The 22956-nt window shown below is 35.4% G+C and overlaps 1 protein-coding gene and 1 long non-coding RNA gene across 2 annotated transcripts; both read right to left on the reverse strand.

The window, feature by feature from the left end:
* Nucleotides 1-6204: 6204 nt before the first annotated feature.
* On the reverse strand, nt 6205-7939 carry LOC126605925 (uncharacterized). The gene is made up of 4 exons (XR_007617062.1): nt 7816-7939; nt 7626-7716; nt 7273-7354; nt 6205-6438 (listed from the first exon to the last, which is right to left on the reverse strand). It is a non-coding gene; the product is annotated as an uncharacterized LOC126605925 (long non-coding RNA).
* A 12787-nt stretch (nt 7940-20726) lies between these two features.
* LOC126601848 (uncharacterized) lies at nt 20727-21465 on the reverse strand. Its single transcript, XM_050268617.1, has one exon. It carries the CDS (start codon nt 21393-21395, stop codon nt 20910-20912), a length of 486 nt encoding a protein of 161 aa, XP_050124574.1. The 5' UTR covers nt 21396-21465; the 3' UTR covers nt 20727-20909.
* Nucleotides 21466-22956: the final 1491 nt, after the last annotated feature.

Below are 22956 nucleotides of genomic sequence, written 5' to 3' on the forward strand. Positions count from 1 at the left end.
CAAATTCATTTTCTGGGAAAAACTCAAGTATATAGGTATATATAGAAACTCAAAAGCCCACTCACTGATATGTCGAAGGGTCGTAACCCCCGAGCCTCGATTGATGGCGCTTGTCCTCAGGATAGGTCTCACCTATATGCGAAATAACTGAATAAACGTTATTTAAAGCACATACACAAAACTAGGAAATAACTTCTCATACAAAGCTCAAATGGGGCATTTGAATATACCACCATGACCTACTCAACCTCAGGAACACCCCTATATTTTTAGAAAAAATTTCTGATACCCCACGCATCGGCAAGGGCACGGCCAAACGCGCCTCCACCCGCGGCCACGTGCCTGGCACGCCTAATAGAATCTTTAACGGCGTTAGGGAATATTCTGTTAAAAAGTAGCATATTCCGTTAAAACTAACCTGACGCCGTCAGAATATTCCGTCAAACTTGACGGAATATTTCGTCGTCTTTAACCTTCGGACTCCGGTGATCGACGCCGTTGTCGGAAAACTAGAAAACTTCAAATCGTCATTTCCCGCTCATTTCTCAACCAAATTTCATGAAATTTTTACCAAAATGAAGCTTAGGACGAGAGAAACAAAACCTTACCACTTTCAAGCCTTGAAATCCACAAGATTTCGCCGGAGGAACCTCGATAATCAGGGCCAAACTTGAAACTCACCAAACTCGACTTACTAACTTCCAATTCACTTCGTTTTTCTTCTTCGAGCTTCGTGAAGATGTCCTAAAGCTCACTAGTAGCTTTAAATCTCTTAAAAACTTCGATAACACGAGTGCATGAACAGTGACCCAAAACTGGGTTCTTGGGAAAATAAGGTCTTCACATTCTAAAAATGGTATAGATGAGTGCGTGACGATGAGATGAAGATGATGATGCTAACCACGAGCTCAATCCGTGCGTGAAATGGAGGGTTCTAGGTTTGTCCGTACAATTGTATGGACATGGAAGAAAAATCGAGAGAAGGAGAGAGAGAGAGGGTCAACGGGATTGGGCGTGTGTGTGGTCCTAATTTTCTTACAACCAACCAAAACAATTAGAACCTTTAGTTCTAATTGGGTCCAAATAATAAGGAATAGAACCTATTGGTCCAAAACCTTAGTCTATACACACACACACAACTCAATAATAACAAGGGTATAATAGAAATTCCCACGCTCTCGAGGATAAATAATATATACGTCCGGGACGAGGTGTCACAACCTACCCCCCTTAAGAAAATTTCATCCTCAAAATTTACACAATAAAGGTAATCCACTAATAATTATAAAACAAGCGCTGATACATCTTTTTCATACGCTCATCCGTCTCCCATGTGGCTTCCTCCACCGAGTGGTTTCTCCACAAAACCTTCACTAGGCGCACTGTCTTATTTCTCAGAACCTTATCTTTCCAATCCAAAATAGTCACTGGCTCCTCATCATAAGTCAAATCTGAATTAATTTCCAGAGGTTGAGGAGGTATCACACGAGAAGGATCTGAGACATAATGACGAAGCATAGAGACATGAAAAACATCGTGCTCTTTGGATAACTCTGGAGGCAACTCAAGCCTATAAGCAACTTCACCGACTCGCTCGATGATCATATATGGTCCAATGTACCTAGGACTCAGCTTGCCTTTCTTTTCAAACCGCACAACACCTTTCCATGTTGATAGCTTCAGAAATACTCAATTACCTACATTATACATCCGGTCAGTGGCATGTCTGTCTGCTAGACTCTTCTGTCTTAGGCTACTTTCAGGTTAGACTTAATCACTTGAACATTCTGCGTAGTCTCTTCCATTATCTCAAGACCCACCAAAACTCTTTTACCAACCTCTGACCAACATAATGGTGTGCGACAAGATTTACCATAAAGATCCTCGAAAGGTGACATACCAATACTTGAATGAAAGTTGTTGTTGTAGGCGAATTCCATCAAATCCAATCGCTTATGCCAAGCGTCACCAAACTGCAACACTGAAGATCTCAGCATATCTTCCAACGTCTGAATGGTCCTCCCTGATTATCCATCTGTCTGAGGATGATATGATGTACTTTAAAATAATCTCGAACCAAGAGCTTTCTGGAATGCTATCCAGAATTTGGAAGTGAATCTAGGGCCCTAATCCGAGATAATACTAACTAGAATCCCATGGTACTTCACGATCTTCGTTATAAATAATTCAACTAATTGGCTTAAAAAATACTTTTCCCTCACAGGAATAAAATGTGTTGACTTAGTAAGCTGATCAACTATCACCCAAATCTCATCGTAACTATTCTGTGTGCAAGGAAGCTTGTACACAAAATCCATAGTAATATTTTCCCATTTCCACTGTGAAACGGGAAGTGGCTGCATCAATCCAAAAGGCTTCTTTCTTTCTGCTTTGACTTGTTGACAAATGACACACTTAATCATATATTCAGCAATTTCTCTTTTCCTACCCGGCCAATAATAAAATGGTCGAATGGTATGATACATTTTTGTACCTCCTGGATGCATTGCATAAGCTGAAATATGTGCTTCATCAAGAATAGCCTTCTTTAATTCCATATTATTTGGCACATACATTCTACTTTCCTGCATAAGCATGCCATCAGTTTCTCGAATTCTGTAGTCTTTCTTTTTCCCCCGATTCCTTGCTTGAATTATTTCCTGGGTCTCTTCATCATTCATTTGGGCTTCAAGTACACGATCAATTAAAATTGGCCTGACTTGAAAATTAGCAAGTAAGGCTTCATCTCGATCTTCCACTCCAGTGGACCTTAAATCTGCAAAAAGAGGAATATGACAATCATAGATGGCATTAAGTCTAGCTGGAGTTTTCCTACTAAGTGCATCCGCCACTGCATTTGCACAACCAGGGTGATACTCAATCGTGCAATCATAATTACTAAGCAACTCAATCCACCTTCGCTGCCAAAGATTAAGATCCCTCTGAGTAAAAAGATACTGAAGACTCTTATGATCTGTGAAGATCTTACATTTCTCACCATAAAGATAATGTCTCCAAATCTTTAAAGCAAAGATGATAGCTGCTAACTCCAGATCATGAGTAGAGTAATTCTTCTCATGAGGTTTCAATTGTCTTGAAGCATAAGCAATCACCCAACCATGGCATCAACACACAACCCAGGCCATTCAAGGAAGCGTCATTATAAACCTTAAAATTACCACTATCATCTGGGAGTGCCAAAACAGGTGCATGAGTGAGATAATATTTCAATTGCTGAAAACTTTGCTCACAGTTATCATCCCACTTAAACTTAACTTCCTTTCTAGTCAACCTCGTTAATGGTAAAGCAATGACTGAAAAATCCTTAACAAACCGTTTATAATAGCCTCCTAGACCAAGAAAACTCCGTACCTCAGTGACGGTTTGAGGTTGTTCCTAATTATCCACGGCTGCTACCTTTTGAGAATCCACCTGAATATCTTGAGTAGAAATGACATGTCCCAAAAATACCACTTGATTCAACCAAAATTGACATTTGCTAAACTTAGCATAAAACTGATGTTCCCTTAATTTCTTCAACACCAAGGTAAGATGTCGAACATGCTCTGCTTTAGACTTAGAGTATACCAGAATGTCATCAATGAAAATAATGACAAACCTGTCTATAAATGGCTGGAATACTCGATTCATCAAATCCATAAAAGTTGCTGGTGCGTTCGTTAATCAGAATGGCATCACTAGAAACTCATAATGACCATAACGAGTCCTGAAAGCAGTCTTAAGGACATCTTCGCTGCTGATCTTTAATTGGTAATAACCAGATCTCAAATCAATCTTAGAAAGCACACAGGCACTTCGAAGCTGATCAAACAAATCATCTATACTCGGCAACGGATAACGGTTTTTAATCGTTACCCGATTTAATTGCCTATAATCAATACATAGCCTCAAAGTCCCGTCTTTCTTCCTTACAAACAAAATTGGAGCTCCCCAGGGTGAAGTACTAGGCTGAATAAAACCTTTATTGACTAATTCCTGCAAGTGGACTTTCAATTCCCTCAATTCAGCAATAGCCATTCTATATGGAGTCAAAGATATAGGATCCGTACCTGGAAGCAAATCAATAGCGAACTCCACATCTCGGTCTGGCGGTAATCCAGGTAAATCATTAAGGAATACATCAGGAAAATGTCTGACTACTCGAACATCCTCCACACTACTAGAAGCAACATCATTCAGCACCACATGAGCTAAATATCCCTAGTAACCTTTCGATAACAACCTTTTTGCTCTTACAGCAGAAATAACACCATGCCTCACCCCACAAAAATAACTTCAAGTAATCCAGACGATGGAAAGTAACCGTTTTCCCGTAGCAATCTATCTTGGCACAATTATAATGCAACCAATATGTGCCCAAAATCACATCAAAATCAACAATATCTAACGGGATAAGATTAGCTGGGATAACCACCTCATCCACCATCACTGGACATCTTGGATATACACAATCAACATAACATCTCTCCCATTTAGGCATAGCAAACTCTAAATCATACCCTAGAGGTGTAGGATGAGGTTGTGTCACTTGAGCTAATGTATGAGAAATAACAGAATGCGTAGCACCACAATCAATTAAAACTCTAGCAAAGTGACCAAGAATGTTTAACGTACCCATGATCAAATCCGGATGATTTTGAGCATCTTGCATAGATATATTATTAACACGTCCCTGGGCTTGTTGTCGTCCCTCACGACCTCTACTAGCTTGATTACCTCGCCCCTGATTCGGCTGACCAGATTGCCTAGAAGATCCTGCACTACTGGAAGCAATCTCTACTTGTTGGGGCTGTCCTATCTGATACCACTGAGATCCACCAGTTGGAATAGAAGGATACGACATATACCTTCCAGGATACTAAGAATACCCAAACTGGTAATAGGGATCCTGCGAATACTGATACTGCCCTAAAGCATAAAGAGCGGCATCACCCTGATAATGATAAGCACCACCTCGACCCATCTGACCATAACTAGTAGACCCTGGAACTTGCTGAATAGGCGATGTGGTGGCATAAAAGGCTGCTGGGGCCTTTACTAACTCTGGGGACAATTTATAGCTCTATGTCCCATCTGCCCACAAGTAAAACATCCACTGCTACCTCTCCTACACTTTCCAAAATGCCGATTATTACATCTGCGGCACAAATGAGCATTTCCTCTTCCAACATCTCCCTGCCTCTGGAATCTAGGACCTTCTGAAAATCTACCACCTCTCATCTGACCAGTGGCACCAAAACCTCCGCTAAAAGAGCTGGAACTAGTCACACTCCTCTTAAAGTTCTGAGTCTTGCGAGGTCCTTGAGAAGACTGACCTTTACCTTTATTATCTCACCTCTGATTCCCATTCTTTTCTTCTTCATCTTCACTTTCACTGGGCATGTTCTCTGAGTCCTCAATCATCAACAAAATCTCATAAAACTCCTGGTAAGTAGCACAGGGAGTTGAGGTTGCTATAGAACATTATTTCTTCTTAGTACCCAACCTGAAACGACGGAGCATCTCAACCGGATTAGCTGCAACCTCTAGATGATAGTGGGACAAATAAGTGAATCTCCTATAATACTCATTTGTCGTCATCTTCCCCTGCTTTAATTGAGTAAACTCTTGCTTTTTGCTATCAATATACTCAGGGGGAATAAACCTTTTTCTGAAACAACTATTTAAATACTTCCCAGTCCGCAATTTCCTCTGGGGTCAACTGATAAGACTCCTGTCTCCACCAGGATGCAGGTTCCGGACCCAAAAACCTGGTAGTCGTATCGACCCACCTATCAGGAGGAAGATTCCCCTAACTTTGCATTACATGAAAAGTCTACTCAATATGATTAAACCATTTCTCTGTTCCTTCATGTTCTTCATTCCCCATAAAATGATTCAGCTTCAGGTTATACACAGTCTCAAGGGGTGTTATTTGGGGAGGACGAAGCGAAGACTGAATAACATTAGCTATAGCTTCCCTTAACTGAGCTATATCAGGGAAACTAGGCTCAACAGAAGAACGTGGATCTCTATGAGGCGGCATAGTTCTGACAGAAGACATCAGAATAATTAGAAATTCTCAAGATATGCATGACTGCAAACCTAGGCTCTGATACCAAATTGACACACCCCGACCAGAATAAGGGCATGCTGGCCGTCACGTGAGGGTGACGTAGCCATGTGCACAATGTAGAAGTAATAGAGATATAAGGAATTACGAATAAACAAAAACCAAATCAACTAGAGTACTAGCTAAGATAAAGTGCTAGTGCGAGATTAAGTGTGAAATACACAACCAGAGCATAAATATCCTAAGTGCAGTCAAGCAGGACAAGTACTAATTATTCAACACCCAAAGGTGATCCTACATTAATGATATTCTGTCAGAACCCTCACTGAAATCCTCGTGATCCACCAAGCACTTCTACCTAAAACCTGGAGGGGCACAAAATAGAGAGTGTGAGTGAGCAAAAACAATGCTTTTCAAATCATTTCATTTCTCAAAAGTTGTAACCCTTCGCCGTAAAACCTGTATAATTTCCCAGAAAATATATATACTATAACAAAAATCATACTCAAGATTAAAATCCATAAAAGTATATCATGCCAAAGTATCTCAATGCAATGATATAAGTAATCCAGGCAAAATATATCAATGTCAAATATCGCATCAGCCAAATCCCTCGAACTCAATCTGCACGGCTGAATATATATATATATATATATAGCTCATAACCAATCTCAATCATATCAAATCAAATCCTGCACACGAGTCAGAACCACCTAAAGTGGTCTGTATGACAAGACTAGGTGTAAAGTAAATATGCTTTAGTGCTACGATCATGTGAAGGCTGTGCGAATAATCGCAGGTCACCTACGAGTCGGAACCACCTAAAGTGGTATGTACGACAAGCCTGTGCACCTAACTTGGATCCAAGGTAAGCATATGGTGCGGGAGGTGAACATCACGTGAAAGACTGTGCCCTAACTCTGGGTGGGAGCACTAACGCCGGGTGCAAGTTTATGTGCTCTTAACACATCACATCATAACTCGCATAATTGAAGTAATCTCACATCTTTAATTTATGAACTTACCTGGCACTTACATGTGCGTCCGCAGCACCAATCATAATTATATGCAACTACTAATGCATAAATAAAATAGGCAGATACTTTGCATGGCATTTCAAAACATATAATCATTCAAATTCATTTTTTGGGAAAAACTCAAGTATATAGGTATATACGGAAAACCAAAAGCCCACTCACTGATATGTCGAAGGGTCGTAGCCCCCGAGCCTCAATTGATGGTGCTCGTCCTCAGGATAGGTCTCACCTATATGCGAAATAACTGAATAAACGTTATTTAAAGCACATACACAAAACTAGGAAATAACTTCTCATACAAAGCTCAAATGGGGCATTTGAATATGACACCATGACCTACTCAACCTCAGGAACACCTCCATATTTTTAGAAAAAAATTTCGATACCCCACGTACCGGCAAGGGCACGGCCAGACGCGCCCCCACGCACGGCCACGTGCCTGGCACGCCTAATAGAATCTTTAACAGCATTAGTGAATATTCTGTCAAAAAGCAGCATATTCTGTTAAAACTAACCTGACGCCGTCAGAATATTCTGTCAAACTTGACGGAATATTTCGTCGTCTTCAACCTTCGAACTCCGGTGATCGACGTCGTTGCCGAAAAACTAGAAAACTTCAAATCGTCATTTCCCGCTCATTTATCAACCAAATTTCATGAAATTTGTACCAAAATGTAGCTTAGGACGAGAGGAACAAAACCTTACCACTTTCAAGGCTTGAAATCCACGGGATTTCGACGGAGGAACCTCGATAATCCGGCCAAACTTGAAACTCGCCAAACTTGACTTCCTGATGTCCAATTCACTTCATTTTTCTTCTCCGAGCTTCGTGAAGATGTCCTAAAGTTTACTAGTAGCTTTAAATCTCTTAAAAACTTAGATAACACAAGTGCATGAACAGTGACCCAAAACTAGGTTATTGGGTTCTCAGGAAAATAAGGTCTTCACATTCTAAAAATGGTATAGATGAGTGCGTGACGATGAGATGAAGATGATGATGCTAACCACGAGCTCGATCTGTGCGTGAAATGGAGGGTTCAAGGTTTGTTCGTACAATTGTACGGACATGGAAGAAAAACCGAGAGAATGAGAGAAAGAGAGGGTCAACGGGATTAGGTGTGTGTGTGGTCCTAATTTTCTTACAACCAACCAAAACAATTAGAACCTTTAGTTTTAATTGGGTCCAAATAATATGGAATAAAACCTATTGGTCCAAAATCTTAGTCTATACACACACACAACTCAATAATAACAAAGGTATAATAGAAATTCCCATGCTCTCGAGGATAAATAATATATACGTCCGGGATGGGCTGTCACAAAAATATTCCTTGGTGAATAGGGCAAAAACTTGAACTACGCAGACCCATTTTTAGACCGTCTCCTGAAACACCTGCTTATCCCGCATGGCCCTCCCCTTAGTGCTTACCTAAATAAGTTGAACAAGACTTTCGTGAAGAAGAATTCACTAAGCCCCTTTCATTTAGGTGTAAATACTTTGTTTCGTCACAACATTCCATGTTGTACTCTTCCCTACATCTATGCTAAAAAGAGCCAGCTTGAATGCCCCAAACTACTACTCCGTTAGTGGTCTAACCTTTTATCCGTCTCAGTAACCTAGTGTGAGGGAAGATCTTTGGCATCACCTTGATGATTTTCATGCTTCGCTTTGCCGCGGATTCACTCAGGTTTCGTCCCAAACATCTCCTTGGCCTATCCTCTTGTAGAAACCTCAATAATTTAGTACGCGGTAATGTTTTTGGCCGGTTCCGATAACATACTAAATTTATAAGATAAAACATTATAAAAATTCATAGAAGTCCCATGTAATATATAAATTAATAATTTTTTGATTTCTTTACGCCTTTGAGATAAGAAGCCATTGTTGTGTGTATGATGTGTGTGTTACTATGATTTTTGTTTATTTAAATAAATAGAGTTTTTGCTTGGTTAAATGCTAGTAAAATGGAATAAAGTATATTGAATAATGTACAATTTACTTTTGGAAAAAATAAGTAGATTCTTGAATTTTATTGAGTGAAATAAAAACATAAAATTTTAGTTTGTAAAACAAAAAACTAAATACAATATATAAATTTTCATTTAAAAAGACGTAATACAAAGTTTTCAAGTAAAATCAAAATCAAAGGACTTTAATTTATGGGGAAAATGTTGTATGCTATTGCTAATTTGCTAGCTTTCATTAAAGTTAACACGTGAGTAAAATTCTTTATATTTTGATAACCTCTTTGTGTTTGCGTTGGTGCTCTTTCATTATTCTTTTGGGGAGATTTGCATAATTCATCACTTTGGTCCTTAACATTTCAAATCAATAAAAGTGGTCCCTGAGATTGTCCACCATCCATCATTTTGGTCATTCCGTTAAAAACTCCGTTAAGTGTCCCGAAGCTTTTGGCCGGAAGTTTGGGCAATTTTCAAAACTTCGTAACTCAATCGTTTCTTAACCAAATTCGACCCTCGGATCAGTCAACTTTGAGGCTATTTTCCGGCCATCTCCGGCAACCATTGGGCTTCCAAATAGGTATAATCTTATTCTACACTTTCCTATCTTCATTTTGATATATTCTGGGTCGAATTTGGTTAAGAAACGATTGAGTTATGAAGCTTTGAAAATTGCCCAAACTTTCAGCCAAGAGCTCCGAGACACTTAACGGGAGTTTTTAACGGAATGCCCAAAATAATGGATGGTGGACAATCTCAGGAACCACTTTTGATTTGAAATGTTAGGGACCAAAGTGATGAGTTATGCAAATCTCATGGACCATTTTGGCTATTTAGCATTCTTTTGGTTAGGTTCTTTTCAAAATGACCTACTTTCGACGTGGTTCTTATATTTTAAGGTAAGGCATCTCGTCCCGTACAAAGCTACGTGTCGTCTGGAGTCTGGTCAAGAGAAATATATGATTATATTTAGGGACACTTTGGATGCGGTCCCTAGCTATCAATATTCTTTGATTGAAACCTTGTTAGTTTTTAGTTTTTGATTGAGGTCCCTGACATTAATGTAATAATGTAAGTTACTATATTTTTTTAATTAAAAATTAAAAATTGAAATTTGTAATTGTTTATATTAATGAGATTTTAAATAAAACCCATAATTTATGGGATTAAAAATAATAAAATATAAATTATACTCTCTATTATATTGTGTGTGTGTGTGTGTGTACATATATGTATGGGTACATTAACCAAAATTAACAAAAAAAGTTATTGTACCAAAACATGGATACATTCTCAAATCAACGAAAAAGAATGTATCCATATAAGTTTAAACATGGATTAAAAATTTTGAATGGATTTTATATTTAAAAAAGGGTACATTTTACATATAACAAATTGATATATTTGAGAATGGGTACATTTAAGATTAAAAAAATTGAAAAATTATATGAATGGGTACATTTAAGATTAAAAAATTGAGAATCTTTTTATATATAAAAAAAAACTAATAGGTACAAACTTAATTTAATTTAATTTTTTATTATTTTGGAAATGTTTGAATTGAAAATTAATTAGAAGTTTAATAGAGGTGTGAGTATTAAACCCTAAATTAATTACTAATTTTTATATTAAAAAATTATATAATAAACAAGTAAATTCATTATCACATTAATGCTAGAGACTTGAATCAAAATTTGATAACTAATAAGGTCTTAGTCAATGAACAATAAAAACTAGGGATCAGATACTAATTTTTCCTTATATTTATGGGTCTTGTACTAACCATGCTTTTAAATGAAAGTAACAATTTTGGCTTATAAATAAAAAAAGGATAAAAATAATAGCACACGTGGCAGAAGATCCTTCCTAGCTACATGCATGATGAAGATTGAAGAATTTAATTAATTTCTTACACTAAAACCACGTGATTATAATATGGTCTCATTAAAACACTTTTTAAAATGTTGATATAACATTATCGGGATGTTCGTCTCATTGTATTGCTGAGACAAAATATTAGATGACACGCCAAACAATTACTCTAAGAGCATGTGGGTCCAGGGACGGATCCATTCATGGACCCGAGTGGTGGAGGAAAAAAGATTACCATGGTTATGCAGATGTTATGCAACATAAATTTTGAACGAAGAAGATATGTCTAATTTCAGACAAAGATGAACAATGCTCTCTGATGTTTAGCTTGCTCTTGGATTTTGGTTCCAACGAAGAAAAAAAAGAAAATGACTTTCTCTCTCCATTTTCCACGTGACCAACTCTTCTTTTTGCTTTTTTGTTTAAATTATTCCCATCAAGTTGCGCCAACTAGTATTTTAGTTAATAAAGGAATGATGTATTACTCAACCAATACTTTTTATATCACATGTTTGACACCGTTATTTCTTTTAAAATTCACTATAGATTCATACGACCTCTAGAAAATATTTCATAAAGTACTAAGGACTTGTAATCACTTGAACTTTTATCTCATACCGTCAATTCACTAAAATACTAAATAAAAAGTTTTGATATTTTTGTATGTTATATATTAAATATATGAGAACTTTAACGAAAAGCTCCCGGTATTGTTCACTTTAACGAAAAACCACATTTTTACAATAAAAAGTCAATTATGGTACTATTCACTTTACTCTTTATTTTGTCCTTATCGTTAAAACTCAAAGTTTTCAAGCTCTTTTTATTAATTTTCCTTAAATATAAATCCATATTCTCAATACAAGTATAGTTTAGTTTAAGTATAAATAGACACTTATTTATATAATACATAATAAATTTACTTAAGTCCCTCTAGTTCAACGCCTATATAGATACTAGATTTCAGGTTAACGCATAACATCTTTTAAAATCTTGACTAAGATCGCTCAATGTTAAATCCTGGATCCGCTATTGAGTAGGTCTCCCCCTTCTCATCACAATTTGGGTTTGCCCATTTAGCAAGAAACACTTGTCCTCAAGAAAGGAACCATGGGCACATGCACTTGCAATTTAGCAAAAGCCAATTCTACTGTTAAAGAAGAGCAATAATGATCACACGTGAATGCGAGGTGTGAACGCCTCTCGACAAGATTCGCAGAAGATAGGAATTAAGGATCGCCAATCTAGGCATTGATTATTTCTCTATTCCAAGTTTTAATATAACTTGGCTTCTTCCGTCCAAAGTTATATTAACATTGGCATGATATCATATTTTATTTGTTCTTAGTGTCAAGTATTAAAATAGGCTTTACTGCCTGCTCTTAGCATTTTGCGTGAAAAACTAGAGGACAAAATTACTTACTTGTATCGTTTGTTAATTTTGTACCTCGCGCACCAACACGTTTCGATCCATGATTTATATTACTTAAAAAATAATTATTAATTTTAAAAATACATATTTATTTTCTACATTTGCATTGATAGATAAGATTTATTAGTTTTCTAGCATCACATTTTTCAACAAGTTTGTAACTATCGTTTATAATTGTGCTTCAAGATTCCAATGTACTACGTTTAAATTGTCAGCTATTTTGATATATGATTTAAGAGTTATTAAGCGGTAAATTATTTTACGTACTCTCACATTTACGAGAAGAGTATTTTCACAACCTAGAATTTATTTAGGGTTGTGATTTTCACACACCCTTAACTATTTTTTTCACACCCCTTCCTATTTTTTAGTACTTAATTAGTATCTACTATTTAATCTTCCATATATACACATCCCTATTTAATCTTTCATTAATTATCATAAAAAAGTAGGAAGGGTATATATGGAAAATTAAATGGTAAGATACCAATTAACTATTAAAAAATAAAAAGAGATGTGGAAAAAGTAGTTAAGGATGTGTGAAAATCACAACCCTTTATTTAATCCAAGTAAAATCCCACTAACAAACAATTTTACAAGACTTGGAAGTCTTTAGTGTCACAAATCACGTAATGCTCACGAAAGGAATACTTATGGGGTGGTCAATTCCAGTGCATCGTATCATATAAAATTTTATATTATAATAGTAGCATACAAGCTTCCAAACTAGTTGAGTTTTGAATTTGAGGGATATGAATTAGGACTGAATTATGAGTACGAGGTACACAGCTTTGAGACCCCAACCCACACAGCGAAACTTTATGTTCAATAAACCTATTATTTCGTTTAGAAAGATATATCATCCATACATGCAGTTGATTGTCTTGTTGTTAGACTCTTTCTTTTCAACTCTTGAATTCACACTCTCCTTCATTCCCTTAGTGTATATTAGTGTACAATATCTTTAGTAATACTAATAACAAAATTGTACGTATTATAACATAATGTTCCTTGAGTACTATTATCCAATTATATTCATTTTTACTTATAAATAAGAAATATTATATTCGAATTTTTTAGATATCGAGTTCGAAGCTGATTTATATTTTATGAAAACTGAATGTCAAGCTTTAATATAAATATATCGTTTTATAAAAATAAAAATAAAAATAAAATATCATCATATAAAACAGAATTTGAACGAAATACCTGCCTCTCGAATAGTCAAATCATTATTAATGGTTGTACTATAGATACATAAATAAAACCAATTTTATGGTACTTTGACATTGATTCATTCATTCTACAACTAACAATTTGAGGACTCTTGCTCCTACACCTACGTTTCGTTTTAGACCATTGAATTTGAATTCCCATTCCCTTAATCCAAGATTTATAAATGTTATTAAGTTATAAAACTTGTGGAGGCAAGCAGATGTGCTTGAATTGAAACACTTTATTTTTAATACAATTTTCAACTTGCTTCTAACAGAAACATTTCTATTTCCAATGGCTATGTTTTAAACTTATAGTTCCTAAAAAAATGAAAGTTCAGACAAGGAAATTGCAGTAGTGGAGTTGTTGGCTATTTTTTTTCTCATTAAACAAACTTATCATCACAAACAAATCCAATAGTACCAACTACCAATGTATTATGCGCATACAGCTTTTTGGTTTTTCCTTGGAATAATTAGAGTGTGTTTTGAACGGCACAACTGGTGGAACTCATAAGTTCAACTCACCTACCTGTAAGCATTTGTTATATTACTGACTATCTAGAAGAAGAAAAACAGAAAGGCCTCTTTCAACTGCCAGATGGAAGAACCACCACGGGGTGGTTATGTAGTTGGAGTGAATTTTAGGCTCTTATTTTACATGGTTGAGTCAGAGTTCGATTTTTAGCATGTGTGAATTACATGTTGGTAGTCCAAGAGATGTTGAAATGCCTTTGTAGTCATTCCGGTTCTCAAAATGATGAACTGTCGTAGCTTCGCCACCAACTAGTATTTTTTATTTGTTTTGAAAAAAAAGTGCGAGATGGAAGAAATATATACTTAGATGTGGGGTTTATTATTGGCAAGGGTGGGACATCTTCCTTTCCATGAAAGCTCGGCATCCACAAAGCTTAATTGCTAAAAGTGAAAGCCCAAGCTATTTAATTATGAATTGGAAGAAGTTTGTGGCGCTACTCCTTTTCTCAACTACAATTTCAATCATGATTTGGTTGGGGTAAAGTCATATCATTTGTATTTCCAACAGTCGTACTTAGGATGTTTTGGTATTTGGAATTGGATCCTTTGCGAGACAAAGCCTCGGGATCTTTTTGACCGAACAACGCGGACCGTTGGATTTTGATCCAACGGCTACAAACAAAGAGATCCCTCTAAAGTTATAATAATTGTAGCTGTTGGATCAAAATCCAACTACCGTTGTTGTTCGGTTAGGAGGATCCCGAGGCTTTGCCTCTGAGAGGATCCAGTTCCTTGGTATTTAATTAATACAAGTTATGAGTTGACTTATTTTTAGTTATACTCTGTGCACTTTATGTAAATTTTTACTTTGTTTTATGCACTCATATAACGAATTTCACATCATTCTATTTCATAACTTAGTTGAAAGAAAAGTTAAATTTCACTTATAACATAGTGCTCTTTGGCAAAAATACATACGACATAGAAAGAAAGGAAAAAACACCGAATATTACACAAAATTTTATTCATGAGAACTTTAAATGGCTCAATTGTCTAAAGATTGACATTAAATCTTATAATTTTGTTTTATCACAAAAAACCTTAGTAAAAATATCAGAGTCCTTGTAACATCATCGGGACTAATACCTGTCTCAATTTGGTTGACAGAATAGCATACAATGAGTAAGATAAAATATCAACATTCCTAACCTTAGTTACATATATGAAAATAGTTCACTTCACTCAGTTGAACCCATCTATATATGAAATCCTCTCTTTCTGTATGAACTTTATAGTAAGTAGAGAGAGATGGGATAACTTGAGTGTTGCCTACGAAAAAACAATTTATGGGAGGCCATGATCATGCCAGGACTGGCAGCCACAGGATCCTTCGTTTATTTCCTTAATGTGTCCTAGAGAGCAATTTTTCTTTGTTGACATCTTATAAAACAATTATACAAATAGTCAAATTGTATAGTTTTTAAGAAAAACTAATGAAAATGACTTGAAAATTTTGAGTTTTAACGATAAGGACAAAATAAAGGGTAAAGTGAATAGTAATAGGATTGACTTTTTATTGTAAAAATATAGTTTTTCGTTAAAATAAACAGTAGCGGGAACTTTTCGTTATAGTTTTCTAGTTTTTATTCCTATCCTCTCCTTTTCTTTTGGTCTATTTTGGATCAGGATTCTCTCCTGAGCTAAGGATGAGGATCCTCCTGACAAGGAGTGTGGGCCATTAGATGAAAATCCAACGGCTATTATTATTATAACTTTAAAGGGACTTCCTATTTGTAGCCGTTGGATTTTCATCCAACGGCCCACACTCCTTGATCAGGAGGGTTCCCATCCTTAGCTCAGGAGAGCATCCTGATCCGTCTCTTTTGGTCCTTTTGTTAATTTCCAAGGACACCCAAGGCTAAATCCATGAACTTATAGGACATAGGATTGATTAGGCAGGGTAATAGCCCACACCTGATGGGCCTAACCATCTATTAAACTGTTGGAGAATTCAAATCATTCTCGCATACCCAATGGCTTTCGCTGAAAGGGTGTCATGCAACAAATTTTCAACACTTTAGTGGGTGGAGATTTCTACATTGCAAGGAATTAACATCAAGTTAACAAGAATTGAGGAATGAGATACAAATGTTGGGTAGAGAAGATTATAAACGTATTTTATGAGCATTATAAATGCATGTGAGAAGATTTTTCAAATTACTATTTGGTCTGAGTCATTAACAAATCTCTCAAACATGTTTTTGTAATGATGCCATATAAAAGCCTTGAGACCAAACATAGCCTAAAGTAAATGCCCCAATGCCCCAATGCCCCATAAATCTTTAATATATAGATGTATTTTCCAGTCATATTTCCAATGAACAAACGAAAAACAGAAAGAAGAATATAACATATTAGATTAAGATATAAATTAGAATTAAGATAGGTTCAGAGTTCGATTAATCTATAGTAAGACAAATTAACTAACCCCATTGGATTCAGAACGTGTTCATATATATATATATATATATATATATATATATATATTATGGGCTAACTACATGATAGAATCGAATCATTGATTCATCACCCTAAACGATATTAGTGTCTTGATTGTATGTATGCATATGTATAGTCCTCCAACCAACGTGATGCATGAGAGATATATCGATAAAAAACAGCAGACAAAAATCTATCGTTGAAGCTTGCATGCACTTCCAAACCATGCATATGGTATATAGATGTTAATCATAAGCAACATGCTAGCTGCCCTTCCAATTTATTATTATTTTTAACCTATATGTATGTCAACATTATACTATTTGGCTTTATCCGGAAAACTATGGCAAAAGGTAACCATTTTGTTGTTCAGAAGGCTAGCAGGTTCATCCATCTGCTCCATCATTAGGGCTTATCATCTAATCACGTTGGGGTTTCTCATTCTTTATTTTATAATTAAAATTTCATTCGGTAGGCAACGTGATATGAAAACATGAACTGCTTGATACCTTTTTTTTTTTTTTTTCAATTAAGTTTCCCACACAATTCTTGATGAATTTTGTGGGGCCAAGCATGATCCATCACTAATATTACCGATATTGTTCAAATTTAACCATGTTTTATATAAAAGATCTCGGTAATAATAGGAGTGAAAACTTCCATATATTAGTTATATATTGTTTTATGAGTAATACTATTCATATCATATTTTTGTACCATATTTTCATACCACCTTAGGTGACATTTGATGTGGACAGCCACATCATTTGAATTAATCAGATTTTTAAATTTAGTTCATTATTTAATAAACTAATAATTAAGAAAAACTAGTAAATTAAATGATGATTGTGGTATACGAGGAATCTTTCTTCTTCCTTTCCTTGGGTTCAGATGCCACCTAAGATGATATAAAAATGTAGTATAAAAACATTGTATGAATAACATTACTCTTGTTTTATCATATCATCGATGTATGATCCTATTCTCCAATATTTCTTTGTTGAATACAAATGCAATTCTGCTAGCTCTTTCCAAATTTTAGTCCGCAACATATAGTTGGATTTTAATAAGTATTTTATTCTAGGAGTGAGACATATCAATCTTATTGTCCATCTATATTACAACATGTTGGATGAATTCCTCGAACAGTTGGTAGGCACAGCTTCATGCAACAACTAAGCCTTTGAGGGATCAATTTTTAAAGTTATACGGGAGATTTTGGACCAAGAAAAGAGTAAAGAGAAACACATTGAGGTTGGGCGCTATATGACTGTAATTAAAATTAAAAAAAATGCTAAGAATATCACATTTTTGTACCACGTTGGTATACCATTTGACATGACAAGTGATGCGTACATGTTATGTGATTAACAAATCTATTTTATTGGATGATGGTTGTATGTAGGGGCGGATGGAAATTGGGACCTTGGTGGTCCTAGGACCACATAGAGTTCAAAAAATATTTGTGTGAATGTCTTATAAGGATTCTCCGAATGTTTTGTACGGGTTCTTTTTTTGCCCACTAAGTGTTTGATATGATGCATGCTAGGCATATCTCTACAAGTTGTGTTGACAACGCTTGACAAATTATCTCTATCATTAGATTGCTTCAGCATATGCACAACATGATTTGGTTGACAGCAAGAAGATGACAAAGTGTTCGATAAAATGACTTAGTGAATAAAGTAATTTTTTTTTGCGTGCTTCACACATTGTTCTTATATAAAAAACATGTATTTAACAATAGAACCCCCAAGGTTCAAATCCTGGATCCACCACTGATTATATGCATCACTTGTCACATGAAGTGATACAATTATATAGTTTAAAAATGTAATCTCTAGCAATACTCTTAATATAATATTTGTGTGTTGTGTGAAAGGTATTAGAAATTGGAAAGAGATCATCTCCGGATCACTTCCTCCTAATCCACCAAGTCCAAGGATCCGGACCATTAAAATTTGATCAAATGGCTAAAGTTATTAGACTATCTCCAAAGGAGATGTCAAATTTTAAACCTAAAATTTAAATTTGAAGGTTACGTGCCACTTTCGCATTTAAAAATTTTTGCTCTCCAATCGATATGTCAAATTTTAAACATAAAATAATAATTCATATGTATTTTCTTTGCATTGTGAATGAAAAGAAACAAAAGGATAATGCTTTAAACCAATAAAAATTAATAAAAAGCATTTAATAATTAATTAAAAAAAATTGAAGGTGCTGTCAAATTTGGCAGCAAGGGGGAGAGATGTCAATCCATGTTATGCCACATTAGATTTGGCTTCTCGGTTGGAAAACATTAATGCTGTCTTTTGTTACCGTTATTGCTGATTTGGACAATTTGACATCTCCTTTGGAGATGCTCTTATAACTTTTAAAGTGAGCCCCTATTTGTAGTCATTGGATCAAATTTCAATGGTCTGGATCTTCGAACTTGGTGAATTAGGAGGAAGAGATCCGGAGAGGATCCTTTCCTTAGAAATTGAAGTTTACCACGTACCGTATGTCTCCTTTTTCTAAAATGCAAGTAATGGTAGTACTACACGTACTATGAAAGTTTAAGGACAAGGATTGTCTGCCCTCCTTGTTCCTGTGCCCTTCTGTTTGTGTGATCACGGTTAAATCACGTCAACATTTTATATTAATATTTATTTTTGTCTTATTATCTTTATAAAAATATAATATAAAATGTTGTTGTGGCTTAACCGTGACCATATAAAACAGAAGGGCACATGAACAAGAAGGACAGACAATTCTTGTCCAAAGTTTAAACCCATGAGAGTTGGCAAGTTGGTACGATTGTCGATCCTATTGAATACATTTTGTTAATCTACATCCTCACCCTGCCAGCTACTTAAGAATTTGAACTTTCCAACGCATTTGTGGTATTTGGAAATTGCCACGAATTTGGACCGGATGGTCATGTTGTACTAGCTGTCTCCATTTGTGATTTTAATATTAATAAAGAAGGAAAATATGGATCAAATTAATCAAACCCCGATAAAGTGTGTTATGACCGTGGGAATGCGCACGCAGCTGACCATTGGAATTTGAATTTATATCCTTGAAGAACTTTCGTGGATGGAGCTTAATTAGGGTTAATTAGCAAATATAATTAATGCGATTCTGTGAACTAACAACCAAGTCATGCCAGTTTGTTTCCTTGTTACATATGACAATTTGTCTTATCATCATGCATGCAGACACAAAATTCACCAACTTCGATATGAACAACATAACAACAAAATACCATAACAACAATATATTATGGAGAAGAGTAATGTTATTCATACCATGTTTTTGTACCACATTTTCATATCATCTTAGGATGGTATATGATGTGGACACCCACATCATTTGAAAAATTTGCAAAACCCAAGGAAAGGAAGAAGAAAGACTTCTCGTATACTACAATAATAATTTAATTAATTAGTTTTTCTTAATTATTAGTTTATTAAATAATAAACTAAATTAAAAAATCTGATTAATTCAAATGATATGACTGTCCACATCAAATGCCACCTAAGGTGGTATGAAAATGTGGTACAAAAATATGATATGAATAACATTACTCTATGGAGAATCAAATCTAGAATGAGCTTTTTTTTTTTTTTTTTTTTCTGAATTCCTAAATTTATTGCAGCAATATAAAGTGAATCTTCTGCTAGAGTGTTTGTAATAATCAATCAGTCTAACTATATTTCAATATAAGCATTGACGAAATTGATTCTTATTTGAATGCGTGATTCATAATTTCATATGACTATATACAAATATCCGTCTGACATTAACTTAAAGATTTAGCTATATTGCAGGGATATGAGGATATGATTATAAACATTGATAACGTGAATTCTTGTATGGAGTCATACGTAATTGATTCTGGTATAATCGATCATGTGCTAGCATAAATATTGCCTAATTAGTTTGTCAATATAACATTACTCTATAATATAGGATCTTAATTAAATGGACACCCTGAACCTCATGCTGCTTGAATGTCTTATATATGAAGCAGTTTAAGCGGGTCTTTGTTATGTTGTTAAATTTTAATTAGTTCTCTTGACGATGTTTATGACTCTTAGTAATCCAGAATTAAGAGCTAAATTATAAATTCCAAGGCTAATTAAACATGTATAATCGAACGATACATAATATTTAAACATATATATAGGCTGGTATATATGCACAAATTAATAGTACAATCTTTGATTTCTTTCCTTTTGTCAGCTTTCTGATTCAAAAATTGTGATCAGAAGTCTGCTACGTACATTCTAATCTATCAAGAAACAAGAAAAAGAACAACAATAAAAAAAATAAAATAATTTGGCCTTCAAAGTTCAAGGCATCCTATTAGGAACCCTGATCTCTCTCACAGTCCTAGAGTGCATCAAACCCTCTTCCCTCCGCTTACTTATGGGACGAAGCAACTTTGTCCAAAACCGACTCTTCTTCTTCTCTTCACTTCCCATCTCCCTCTTTCGTCTCGGAAAATAATTCACCAGCGACCTACTTTTACTAAGCACATTATTTTCACCGCTCAACAACCAAGATATCGAACCCTTTTGCTCGTAACCTGGCGCGGGAGATGAAGAAGAAGAAGCCGAAGAGGACGAGTAGTACGACGATAAAGAAGAAGTCGTAGAAGGAGAAGCGGAAAAATTTCTATGCAAGTAGGGGACAGAATAAGTCGAGAGCTTGTGAGCAACTCGTTCTAGCTTTTCCTTCAAGCACAAGGAGCAAACGCCCGGCGATTGTTGGTGTTTCGGGTGCCTCTTGCAAGCGATATCGGTCTTGTTTTTGGACGATCTTCTGAGCTTTTCCATTTGTGACTGGTTTGCAGTAGCAATGGTTGTGGGAGATTTATAGAGGAAATAAGTAAAGAGATATTGTGTTTTGGTGTGTTTCCATGTTAGTTCATGCGAGCTTCTTCGGGTTTTCTATGATGCCTTTTTTGAAGGGTTGTGGGGTTTGAAAAAGTTGGATATTGAGGACCAAATGAAGAGCTGTGATTGATGGGAGGGTGGGGAGGGTCCACTTGGGATTGGAGTCGGTGGCTGTGATCGTCGGGACTTGGGATAGATTATTGTGGAAATGTCGACTGGAAAAAATAGAGAGATAGGAATTTTCCAAGCTTTCTGTGGGGGGCCCGGGGGCGGCGTGGAAAGGAAAACTGGAGGCGTGGACGGGATCAAACTAGGATACGACGACGTTATCGATGTAGGGAATGTTTATTTTTTGGTCAATATGGTGTAGGGAATATGTTAGTAAAAGTATTTTAGAAGGAAAATTCGTGTTTATCACTCAAATGTCTTCCAACAAAAAAACAACATATAATCTTATTATGTTGAAGTTCTATTGTTTTCATTGACCAATACAATTAGTAATTAATTATATATACGAATTAAGTTTTCATATACCACTTAAGCGGTTAACTTATCAATTTCTATCCAATACAGTAATAGTATTTTCTTCAATTTGAATGGAGTTATTATTAGTGGATTAGAGCATTTCCAAAAGATTATAATCTTTCATTAAAAAGGATGAAATAAAGACAGGTTAATACGATAAGTAAATAAGGGGGTGGGGGGATAGCTTAGCAATATAATTTTAACATAATATTCTAATTTACACTCTAATCCTAAGGCCAATGATCCAGCTTTTACAGACTACACATGGGTTCAAAACTTCAAATCGCGTGGTGGTTGTATGAAGAAAACCAGTATGTTCTCATTTGTTTAGACATATATAAAATGTGATTAACAAAAACATAGTGGTTAGCTGGTTGGTTTCTATTTTTATTCTTTTTTTCTTTTCGTACAAGTAAAGGTCTAACTTGATAAATTAACTGGTAATTTATTTTTGTGCTCATGAACTAAACTCAATGAGTGCTTGTAAAATTAAATTGAGCTAATTGAACAAACTAAATTGACAAATGGTTTGTAACTTAGTTGATTAAGAACATTTGTCCTTGCACTTAGAGTTCCTTGTTCAAATTCATCTCCTGTGATTTAATGTAGATTATTCTATCAAAAGTTTGAATCTCCTTATTCGTTAATTTAAAAAAAAAAATTGAGTACTAGCTTGCAAGGCTGTTTGATCAATCCCTCTTTCCATGCCTACTTCACTCCAAGTGGAAACGCAGCACTAGAAACCAGCTTAGCATATTGACCCAGAAATACAAAATAAAAAATAAAAATAAACCAGCCTAGCTGTTCCTTAGAAAATTATATAATTAACATGCAAGCATTGCATTAGTTGAGAGTTGAGGCTTGATATAGTTAGAGCTAGTTTGATATTATTGTGTTTTGAAAAAAAAAATTGCTTCTGCTGTCCTGTGAGAATAAGTTCATTTTTGTTGCTTCATGTTTTCAGCTTTTTTCACAA

Source organism: Malus sylvestris, chromosome 15 (assembly GCF_916048215.2).
Source record: "Malus sylvestris chromosome 15, drMalSylv7.2, whole genome shotgun sequence".
Classification (NCBI taxonomy): Eukaryota; Viridiplantae; Streptophyta; class Magnoliopsida; order Rosales; family Rosaceae; genus Malus; species Malus sylvestris.